The sequence below is a fragment of the Labrus bergylta genome, chromosome 7, assembly GCF_963930695.1.
Source record: "Labrus bergylta chromosome 7, fLabBer1.1, whole genome shotgun sequence".
NCBI lineage: Eukaryota > Metazoa > Chordata > Actinopteri > Labriformes > Labridae > Labrus > Labrus bergylta.
Window position 1 is genome coordinate 14,221,024 of NC_089201.1, and position 11,787 is coordinate 14,232,810.

Sequence of the window (11,787 nt, forward strand, 5' to 3'; positions counted from 1 at the left end):
AAAGCCTCTGCATGTTTCTAATAAGCTCCACGAGCAGAAACGTGCTCAAACTAGGATCAATATTGGAGATGCTTTTGAAAAATGAAGAGAGGTTAGAATGCATAAAGGTTTACAGACCAATGCAGAGCTGGCTAAACACTGAAGCTTCAGTGTCCACCATATGGCAACCTGCATGAGCATCGACTGTAGAGAGGAGGGGGCGGGGGGAGACGGCTCCCTACAATGTTTAGAATTTGGACTGCAGTACCCATTTTAAACACTAGGTGTCAGAGTTACATATTGTTCCTTTAAGGAGTAAAAGGAATATCTTAGTCGGAGCCTTCAGTGGGATTCTGGGGTGGTGGTGGGGCTAGGCAAGAATGCAGGTCAGAGCGGGCAATGACAGAGCAGAGGTGGAAAGAGGTGTTGTCATGTGACTGTGGATAATGGTGCATGTATTATTGCATCGAGTTGTCTGCCTGAAGTAGTTTGCAGTCCTCATTTATATATTCATCTAATGTAAGCAAAGGGATCAGGTAAAAGAGGGTTTAACTGAGAAAAACAGGAAGTTAACAAACCTACCTCTGCTGCAAACCTCACCACATCATGTTAGATAATCTGCAAGAGCAAAAAGAGAAAATGAGACAGTTATACTTTTAGAAACATGACTATTCAATGTAATTAATAAGCTTTATATCTCACCTTATTTCTTAAAACTGGAGAAATTCTGCAACTCAGCTGTTAATTAAAAAATGTATCTCAATGTAGAAAATAATGCAACTCTATTCCAAGGAGTTGCATTATTCAGTAGTTATCCAGAATTCCAAGGAAGGTTAAAAGATGTTATAAAAAGTGTTTTAAGTAAGCAGTAAATGTTCCCAGTTTTTAAAGGGACTGTTCATAAATAATCCCTCTTTTTAGATAAACCTTTGTGTTACAATAACAGGAAATGTTAGCATACTGTTAACTATAACTATTCTCGAAAGCTGAGCACAAACTACTGTTGTATCAAGTAAAAGACAGTCATTATTCCATCTGTCTTAAAAAAACAAATATTCAATTTAGTGTTTTTTTTTAACTGTGACCAAAGACTTTTTACATCTGAAAAAGTTTTAAATCCTCATCTTTAAATGTCTCGTTAGTTGGGGATTAGCGTGATTAGACGTTAGCATAACTTCACATTACGTTAGCATGAGTGTGTTGTTGTCAGCTGCTGAGGCATGAGGGATGAGAGGATAACATTTCCAGGACAACATTTTTCTGTCAAAAGTATCTGATACAAGTCAGGCAGGTTTAAATATTTTACAGGTGCTTGTTTTCTCACTTGTAACTTTATGCTAATGTAACTTTACATTCCTCTGCTGTCACATATTTTGCGACCTGAGGTACATAAAAAACTCCCCAACAAATCAGATAACCCTTTTAATGTAGCTAATTTATTACATATTGTTCAGCATTTTAACATCGATCTTGAGTGCCCTACAAAGCAAACCGTAAACAAATTGAAAAAGACAATGAACAGGATGAACATAAAGCTGTTGTGTTTAATGAGACAGCAACAAGATGAGAAAAGTACATCACTTGTCTGTTTGAACAGTTTAGAAAAGATGACATGATGTTGTTTAGTACAGACAGGAGGCTGAATTACACTTCTGCAAAACAGGAGTTGATGTGGATGGCAATGAGACGGTTGATTTTGAGTCATTTCACCCATGACAGACCGTTAACAAGCAAGGACAAGAAACAAGAATATAGATGTTTCGTTAGCATGCCAAGCTAACGAAACAGCAGCACCAGTTTTTTTCCCCCTTTACATTTCACCTTTTCAATCTAACATGCGTCACATGGAGGCAGATAAATGGAAAAGCTTTATGGTTATGAGACTAATTCATTAAATTAAATGGAACTATACCCAAACCTGAATTCTACCCGTGCCCGAAACCCTTGTGAAAACAAACGGGCTGTAAAATGTCTCTGAAGATTAGGTAAACCCTAACCAACCATGTTATGGTAAAATGTGTTTTATTTATTAGACATAACTGAAAATGGAACACATCCTATAAAGTGTATTTTCAGCTTTTTTTTCTATGCGGAAGCTCAAAAGGAACATTCATCCATACTTTTTATTTAACCATGTTTTCCTGTGTTAAGTTATTTTCAGGTTTTTTCTCAAGATCTCGACTAATCTTGGGATAACAACACTGGTTTTCTTTCTCCTGATTACAAGTTAACTCCCGTAGATTTTGAGTAAACAAATGAAATGTACTCGTAATCACAGGAAAACCAGCGATGCTATTCCTTAGGTAACGAGAAAAATATGTTCAATGTGTTCAGAGGCGCTGCTTGCTAACAGGCCACCTAGGGGCCCGGAGGGCTCACAAACTTTAAACCTCAGCAGTAGCTCTAAATGTGCAAATTTTGCAGTGACAGTAGGGAACCTCCCTAACGGGGCCCCATCTGACAGCACTCACTCTCATTGCCCTGCTTAGCATTCTCATGTATTACTCCTGTGAAAACCAAAGTTCGTCCATGAAAGTCACTGAAGGAAAAAGAGGAATTAGCTGTCTGGTGGATATAATCGGGGTTGGAGGAATCCCCCCAAATTAATTTTTGCCCAGGGCCCCAACAGACTCTAGAATCATCACTGAATGTGTTGATGCAGAAGTACAAGTCAGCCTAACAAAAAGAAGCAAATGTATGAAACACCACTCTTGTACTAATTGACATAACATATAACAAAAACATCACATTACAATGTTGATAAAGGCTAAAGCAGAAGGCAGCTTAAATTTAACTGAAGAGTTTCGTTCCAGAGCAAGAAATCCAAAAAAAACGGTCCAAACGACGCCTCGTCTCTGTCACAATGTTTGATAGTTTTACTCCATGCTTGGTTGGTTTTAAAAGCACAGCAAATTAAAAATAATGTTAAATCTCAGCTATTTCCACTTCCATTTATGACTTACTGTTCCATTAGACTAGCCTAAAAACATGCATCTTTCTTCATTTAATAGTAAGTTAAACATTTATCTGTATCACCTTCACAGCACTCTTGTCTCATCAGCTCTGAAGAAGCAGGCAGGTTTACAGTGGATTTGCTATATTTTGGAATGAAACTCCTCAGTTACAGAAACGTCAGACCTGAACCATGTCCTGAAAATCACTCAGAAGCCCAACAACTAAAGACAGATCAACTTTAACTATCAAACATCTTCTTCCTATCAGACTTGTCTTCAATGTTCTTACGCCAGTCTCCAGCCTCGCGCAGCTGCTTGTCCTGTGAACACAGAAAACATTCAATTCAGAGTAATCAATGATGACACAACATTAGTGACCTGAAAGCCCAGAGGATACTTTATTTTAACTATGCGTACGCATGACATCAGCTGTGAGTGTCCTGCAGTGGTTTGGAGCGTCAATTGTGCACGTCCTCAAAAAAAATTCCCCCTTTTCCATCTTTTCAAACAGTCCCCTGTGGTCTAAATGACACATCTGTGCTGTGCTTTGGTCAAAATATAACATGAATCAAGCACCAGAGGAGGTTTGTGACCCTGTATAAACCAGCTCTCTCAGAACGCTCCGTTTTGAAGTGTGTGTCTCTTTAAATACAATGAGCCCCTTTCCTGAGTTTTCCAGGTAGACATCACTCGTCTGTAGAGAGAATAAAAAGGTCAGACCTGTGCAAAAGTTTTGTTCTAGGTTGGGGGTGGAGTCCATGGGTGGAGATACCAGGGGAGGGGAGGGGATTTTTTTTTACCAGAATCCCACTGTGATGTCACCAGGAGAGCACGTTTGAAACAGAGCATTTTTCTCTGTTGTAAGACTTATGCAGAACACAAACAAAGGACTGGATGGGTTTATTTCACATTTTGTGGATCTGTAGACACTCAGGTTACCCAAATATATGTTCAAAAACACTGTTCATCAGGATTTTTCATAACATGTCCCCTTTAAAGCTATATGTGTACGAGATGCAATATTCATATAATCACTGGGAGCAGTGTAGATTTGTGCGGCAATGAGATCGAAAAATGACAACATTGGAGACACCAGAGAACTGTCCTATGAATGTAGACTACAGTTTAAATATGGATGGTTGTGTTGAGTGTGATGCTTTGGTGTAGGTCCAAAGAAACCGCGTCCTCACCTCCTCTTTGACCTCCTTCTTGACCTGCTTCAGGTTGGCCCTCAGGTCCATATTGACCGTGTGTTTGGAGCCCAGCAGAGCCTTCAGCATGGCATCAGCAGACATACGCACTTTCTTCAGCCTGGGTCTCTTGAACTTGCCCCTCAGATCCACAATCTTTATGTTGAGGTCTCTGACCTGCAGATGGAATCAGGACAGAAGGAAACATTACAGACTTTTATGAAACATAAATAAAGTATTCAACTAAAGGATTGGACAATCATATTCTGATTTGCATCTGTCCCCAAAATGGGTTAGGGTTAGGGTCTTCAAATGGGGAAAAGTAGTTTCAGGTACACTGCTCCTGTGGCCTGGATATGTTGAACTGTGTTTGAAATTGCTTCTGTGCTGCTGCCTGTCTTGGCCAGGAAATTCTTGAAAATCAGAATCTGTATCTCAATTCTTGGTCCTGAATCCTGGTTAACAAAAAAAAGTCTGGCATGAGGACTTGAGTGTAGGGGGAATACTTGGCTTTTGTACTCTTGGTTGAAACAAGTAATCGGCTCTAGGGCAAAAGGCTTCCTAGCCAAGAACAGTATAAAAAACCCATAAGTTTGTTAATGCCCCTTTTGAAGCATTTCGTTCTGCATTAAGGTCGTCGCCATCTTGGTTTTTTGGCACAATTAGAGACCATATTTGGTCAACAGGGTGAAGCTATCATCTTCTACGCTGACCAGTGCCCATAGGAGTCCAACCAGCCTACAACCATGACTGTAAAAAGAGATTCAAACAAAACAATTGAACAGACGTGGAAAGAGTCTCACCTCATTCAGAACCATGTTCAGCTTGAACTCTGTGCCGTATCTCTCCTCTTCACTGAGGTCAATCTGTTCGTGGAGTGTCTTGCAGAGTTGCTGAAGAGAAAACAGTAAAACAGTACGTTACAGTTTTACCTGAGAGTGTTTTGCTGAGAATGATTCAAAATTTGACCAGTTTAATTTCAAAGACTCAAGGCTAAATATTTTCAAAGACTCACTCCATAAGAAAGCCAAAAATTATCCAATTGTAGCGGGGCAAACAGTTCTCTGCAACCCTAATATTGTCCAATTGTGATATATAAACTCTGTCCCAAGCCTATTTACTGGCAGAAGTAAAGTAATCATCTCCAACATGTAATAACACCCAGAGCAGTAAATCCTGAGGTGACCCGTCGTGATGGTGTCTCACCTCGAGCTCGTCTTTGGAGTACGGCAGCTCCAGAGGAGGACACTTCTCAGCCAGGAACTTCTCCCTCTCCCCAACCTTCACATTTGATTCAGCCTCCAACAGATTGTTTGCCACCACCAGCATACAGCTCTGTGGAGGATGTTGTCATGCAACGTTAAGTATTTTCAGCTAAATGGTCGAAGTAGACAAGACAAGTAGACTTAAAGAAATCCATTCCATACTTTCAGTGTATGCTTACGCCTCGCAGACAGTCTTTTCCTGCAGACACAAAACACAAAACATGACTCAGACTGGATGAAATTGAAGTACATTATGATGATTTGATTTGTTTTATCTATATTTTATGTTTGGCTTGTATCTTTAATTTAAGAATATTACAATCCTAAATGTAGGAAATAAACAGGTTGAAATGAGCATGGTATCATGGTGCTGATGATCATATGCACAACAGTTTTATTCTTTATTGTGAACATGCTAAATAGTAGCAGCTTTAAAATGTATTTTAAGAATATGCAATCCAATCTGAATCTGGTTTGTGTCTGAATAAAGTGACAGAAGGCTTTTTAAGGTCCAATCATTACTATATGATCATACGACTTACTATATGATCAGACGTTAAGGAAACATGCTATGTTGAAGTGCTGGCTTCTCTGACAACAATGCAGCAGCCAGTATGTCCTCCTTCTAACTTTAACTTTTTCTGGTCCTGAATGTTCTGGATTTGTTTGGACCAGAGAAGGTAGGCAGTTTTAATGCACCCCCACACGGCCGTTTTGGACGCCCCTCGGTTTGCCATACATGAGAGCAGTTATCAGGTCAAACCAACAGGTGTTGCAGCGATGGGAGCGGGCAAGAGAACTGGTTCAGATAGAAGTGATTGTACCCGACCTAAAAAGCCTCTGCATGTTTCTAATAAGCTCCACGAGCAGAAACGTGCTCAAACTAGGATCAATATTGGAGATGCTTTTGAAAAATGGAGAGAGGTCAGAACACAGAAAGGTTTACAGACTGATGCAGAGCTGGCTAAACACTGAAGCTTCAGTGTCCAACACATGGCAACCAGCATGAGCATCAACTCTAGAGAGGGGGCGGGGGGGAGACAGCTCTCTACAATGTTTAGAATTTGGACTGCAACACTCATTTTAAACACTAGGTGTCAGAGTGGTTCTTTCAGCAAATATTTTATTACTTTAAACTTCACACAGTAATAAAATATTTGCTAAGTTTAAAGGTTCCTTCACCTGCACTAAAGAGCAATCCCTTGATCTCTTAATCATCTGCAAAATTCACACCAAACTTCACTTCCTTTAATGCATTTATGACCGACCTCGCTATGAAACAGATTTAAATAAATTAATCACATGGATTGATTTTAAACTCTTTACTTACTCGTCTGCCATCTTGGCTGCAGGATCTTGATGTTACCTGTTTAAAAAGACACACAAATAAGAGCATTAGAACTAATTTTAATATTAATATGTTATTTATGGAGCATTTATGGTACAGTCCTCCTTTGTTGTATTGTTACCAGCACTACACTTACGACTTTGTGCACTTCTCAAGATTAATCCCTAGCCATGCATTCATATCAGACCAATCTACTTTTTAATGGTCTCACAACAAGCTCTCAAGTTTCACAAGAGTCATAAACAGTAAATCTTCAATTAACAGCCCGGGCTTTTATTAACTGTAGTCTTTGAAATCACTATCACTATCAATAAACTCATGCCCAGCAAAGATGGAAATGACATGAACACCAGAAAGTTTGATGTGCTGGTCTATGGAGCTGTGCAAACATCACACATACCAAAATGTCTGTAGTTGTTTAAAGCATGTTATATAGAGTTAACAATTTTGCATGAGAGATTAAAAAAAAACTTTTTGTTTTCATAATTTCCCCATTTATTTCTATCTCTAAAGCCAGCCCAAGCAGCAGAGTTGTTCCCATCCCTCCTGTCACTCACTGAGGCTTAAATCTGTTCAGTCTTTACCCGGATCATCATGAGGAGACTCTGAGAGGCCGAGCACACATTCTGTGGATGCACAGACATACGATCCTCCAGCTGATCATAAACCTTCTGTCTCACATATGTACACATGGAGCTCAGTGTGAGTTTAACCAGGAGGACTGTTTTTATTCTCTCACACATTCACTCTTTTTCCTTCCACTGCCCTGCTCTGGTGATTAGCTGATTTTGGGTGTTTACTCTTTAAGTAATAAACCAACCAGATTCTGCCTCAACCTCTCTCAACCAATCACCTGTTCTCTCTCTTCCACAGTCAGTCTGTCATTTCAGTGCGTTCACTGCGCTCCGGTCACCTCCACCTCGAGTATCACACTAGAGTAGACTCCATCAGCACCACCAACACCAGTGTCTAGACTCCATGGGGGGGTATCATCATCATCACCAGGGTCTAGACTCCATCAGGGGGGTATCACCACCAACACCAGGGTCTAGACTCCTACGGGGGGGGGGGGGGGGGGGGGGGGGGGGTATCACCACCACCACCAGGGGGCCAAAACTCCATCGGGGGGGGGGGGGGGGGGGGTTATCACTACCACCACCAGGGGGCCAAAACTCCATCAGGGGCGTATCATCACCATCACCAGTGTCTGTACTCCATCAGGGGGGTATCACCACCACCTCCAGTGTCTGGACTCCATGGGGGGGTATCACCACCATCATCAGGGTCTAGACTCCATGGGGAGGTATCACCACCATCACCAGGGTCTAGACTCCATCAGGGGGGTATCACCACCATCACCAGTCTCTGGACTCCATGGGGGGGTATCACCACCATCATCAGGGTCTAGACTCCATGGGGAAGTATCACCACCATCACCAGGGTCTAGACTCCATCAGGGGGGTATCACCACCATCACCAGTGTCTGGACTCCATCAGGGGGGTAAGACCACCAACATCACCAGGGTCTAGACTCAATGGGGGGGTGGGGGGTATCACCACCACCGACTTTATTTCTCTTGGATCCGCAAACTATTTCAACACTAGAGGTATCATGGCCTCTCATTGGGACCTGCCTTTATTGTCGAGACGAGCAGCAACACCAGGCTGGTAAACAGGACAGGGCCTTAAATTGGGATGGGCTTTTATTTGAAGATTTACGGTACCACACTTTGGTGGAGGGTAAAAAAAAACATTAATAGATAACACCAGCCTTCCTCTGCTGCAAACTTTTCCTATTTCTTTTAAGTCTCATTTTTCTGTTTCCGTATCAAACTCCTTCACGTTTGAATCTCCTGCAGAAGAAACTCACCTGTCTCACATTTCATTAAAGGCTTATGTTTATTCTATTTTAAGACTAAATGTTAATTCTAGGAAACTTCATGCAGCCAAACTTTGTAACCGAGGCCGTGTTAATGTCTTAAAGGACTGAACCCTATTTTTAGAGCGTGGCTGCTCCGGGGTCAGTGGTCCAACACTGAAGTGAAGTTTAATATCTCAACATCTTCTGACATGAAATTAAGTTTAACAGCCCACAGAGGTAAGTCGACTTTTCAATCCTCTTAACTGATCTTTAGGCGCCACCTGCAGGTCATATTTATACTTTTTTAACTTTTTAATTAATTAAAAGATGCCTCTCAAACTGAGCACTGGTTTCATTTTGGCCCAGGCTGAACTTGGGAGTCTAATGGTAACATGCTGACATTAGCATACCGACATGCTATTTGTTTGCTTTAGGTGTAGCATTTTCCTGTAACAGGATACATGTAATTTAAATGTATTTATGCAAATTATCAAGTATTCAGAAGATATGGTTACATGCAAAAATAAGCATTACAGAGAGCTAGATGCTAAATATTAAAAACCATCAGGAAAGATGCTACTAGGTAACAACTGAGGTAACATGTTATATGCAACATGCTAAAAGTTAGCATTGAATCAAACTAAATGTATTAGCTCTAAACTCAGATTGGTGCAGTGTGTGTTATGCTATTAGTAGGCATTTTATTAAGGCTTGTTCCTGTAAGATTTAGCTAACACTAGTTAGGCTAATATGCTAAATGCTACCGTGTCTGATACCCTTAAAGATTGTCAAGTCAGGCAATTTTCAACATTTAGTATCAATAGACAAGTTTACAATATGGAAGGTAAATGGGTTTTTAAAGTTGCAGTACGAATACAACAACTATCAATGCACGTAAAGGTACCAAAAGAAACAACAAAAATGCTAAATTACAAGCAACATCCCTGCATTCAAGTTCTTAAGTACAAGAGCAGTTTGATTGAGCAGTAAGGCTGCAACCAAATGACATCGCCGTTTTTTAACCCTCTCCGTCTGGGAAATCCTAGGTTAGGCATAAAACTTGAACACCAAAACACCAAAGGCCCTGTCTAGTCTAGTGCCTCTTTTTGTTTTTTCATTCTCAACTTCTGTAGAAGCATTTCTGTCTTCGAGGACCAACTCCCCACTCACTGCAGATGTGAATGCAAACTCGAGAAATCTTATTTTCAGTGATTATTCACGAATGAAAACACACAATTGAAGATGAAACTCAATTTGTGCCAATGTAATGTCTCAAACAGTTACTATGACTATTAAAATAATGAAGGGAAATCTAAAGTGTTGCTTAGCATGAGTTTAAAATGGCATTTATGGAAACAATCAAGTAGAACTTCAAATGGTACAAACTGAGAAAACTATCTTTGAGACTTTCCATCTTTACTTCTGCGGGAAAAGATCCCATTAGACCGAGTAAACAGACCCCTTTAGTTCCCAGCCTGGGGGGGCTTTGAGGATTCAGAGGTACTCAGAGGCCAGACAGTCGCTGCCCGAACTGTTTGTCATATTTGAGCGTTGTGACGAGCAGTGGATTAAGTCTCTATTCCTGAAGCCACAGCTGTTCCTAACGTCTTCATTATGGAGAGAGAAGAATGACAGAGGGCTTTTCTTGAAAGAAAAGACGTTTGACGACCGATGCAGCTCCAGGAACAAATGGCGGTCGTGCATAAACTAATAATAAGCCAGAGGGGGGGTATCTCCAGGGCTCACGGTGTATTTTCAGACCCTCAAAACTCTGAGGACAAAACAATATGTTGCTCTGGAGATGGTATAATATCTGCGGGGTTAAATTTGGCCCTGATTTTTGTCTTAAATAGGGATGTGTGTGGGTGTTGGGGATTGTCCTGGGAGGGAGAGTTGAAGGGTTTCCGGTAACTCAACACCCCAGAACATCCCTCGGACAAACAAGCCATGAGAGCATACCGCAAAAATAACTCGCTGTCGGGGCTGACCTCAGATTCATGAACGGTTCATCTGCTTCACACTAAGGACAATGATACGGACGAGAGGTTACAAATGCATCTAAATGTAAAAACAGAAAGGTGCATTTAAAAGAAGATGATTCTGGGTTTTTTTTGTCTCTGAACTTCAGAAATCAAAACAAAGTCGGTCAAAAGAAATGTCATTATTAAGGAACTTTCTACTGGTTTTTAAATGTATAAAAATTGCATGTTTTAATCTAAAAACCTTTATTGCAACGGGAATACATTTGGTTATATATTTCTGAATAACCTTAAACTCACAACTTATATTTAAGAATTAATTAAGCAAAAATGTGATGTCCAATAAACTCAGGAAAAAAGACAAAAATCGAAATCCTTCATGAGAAAAGAGATCTCAAAGTATGAACCACCTTATCCTATAAAACAAAGTATGTGTTTGTTGTCGCATGAACATCTGAATTCTTCTGGAGTCTAAATTTGGCGTGCGGGGGATTAAATGGAGGCGTAACGTGATGACAGAGACCGGCGTTGGCAGCCGCTGCAGATTAGACCAGGTTTTCCTCCGACCCCCTCAGCGCTGACAGGAGGATAAACACGGACGGATCGATTTTCAAGTTCAAGCCTTGTAGCGGTGTTGACTTTCAGAGCGCCACATCACCACATCGTACATCATCGGCTCGCCACGTGTATGTGTCCGAAAAATCTACTCCTCTCACCTTAGGAATGCAGAAAAAATAAAACTTAAACTTAAAAGAAATAGGATACAACTTTAAACTTCAAGCGTATTCATTCAATCAACAAAAACATCACCTAAAATATGTAGTATTTCCAAAACGTGTAAAAAAAAACATCAAACTAACTTTACTGCGTTTATAAACTGAGCAAACCAGGCACACTTTACAGAGCCTCCAAGACGCACGGCAAAACATCTCTCAGGAAATAAATCAAATCTGGATAATCAATATTTTATTCTGACAATTGAAACCTAAACTAACCTTTTTAGTAACACAATGAAGCATTTAAAGCTGCAAAGAAGCAAACATCAGAGAGATGCCTTGCAGTCAGACCTCGTCTTCTAAAACAGCATTTACATTAACAGACTCAGGTAGAGGGTCTTACTTTACCGGAGCAGAGGTTTCAGCTTGTCGAAAGTCACCGAGACACAGATCGAGCCCCAGCCTGAACAAGACTTTAGAAGCTATATATTGCAA

The 11,787-nt window shown here is 40.6% G+C and overlaps 1 protein-coding gene across 2 annotated transcripts; it reads right to left on the reverse strand.

The window, feature by feature from the left end:
• Positions 1 to 1,503: 1,503 nt before the first annotated feature.
• LOC109984808 (troponin I, fast skeletal muscle) lies at positions 1,504 to 11,787 on the reverse strand. 2 transcript variants are annotated; one of them, XM_020634940.3, is made up of 7 exons: positions 11,701 to 11,787; positions 6,719 to 6,754; positions 5,551 to 5,587; positions 5,330 to 5,458; positions 4,927 to 5,016; positions 4,124 to 4,300; positions 1,504 to 3,253 (listed from the first exon to the last, which is right to left on the reverse strand). In XM_020634940.3, exons 2-7 carry the CDS (start codon positions 6,727 to 6,729, stop codon positions 3,173 to 3,175), a joined length of 525 nt encoding a protein of 174 aa, XP_020490596.1. In that variant the 5' UTR covers positions 6,730 to 6,754; positions 11,701 to 11,787; the 3' UTR covers positions 1,504 to 3,172. The 2 variants fall into 2 exon arrangements, with proteins under 2 accessions (XP_020490596.1, XP_020490597.1); XM_020634941.2 differs by having other exon boundaries at positions 11,696 to 11,772.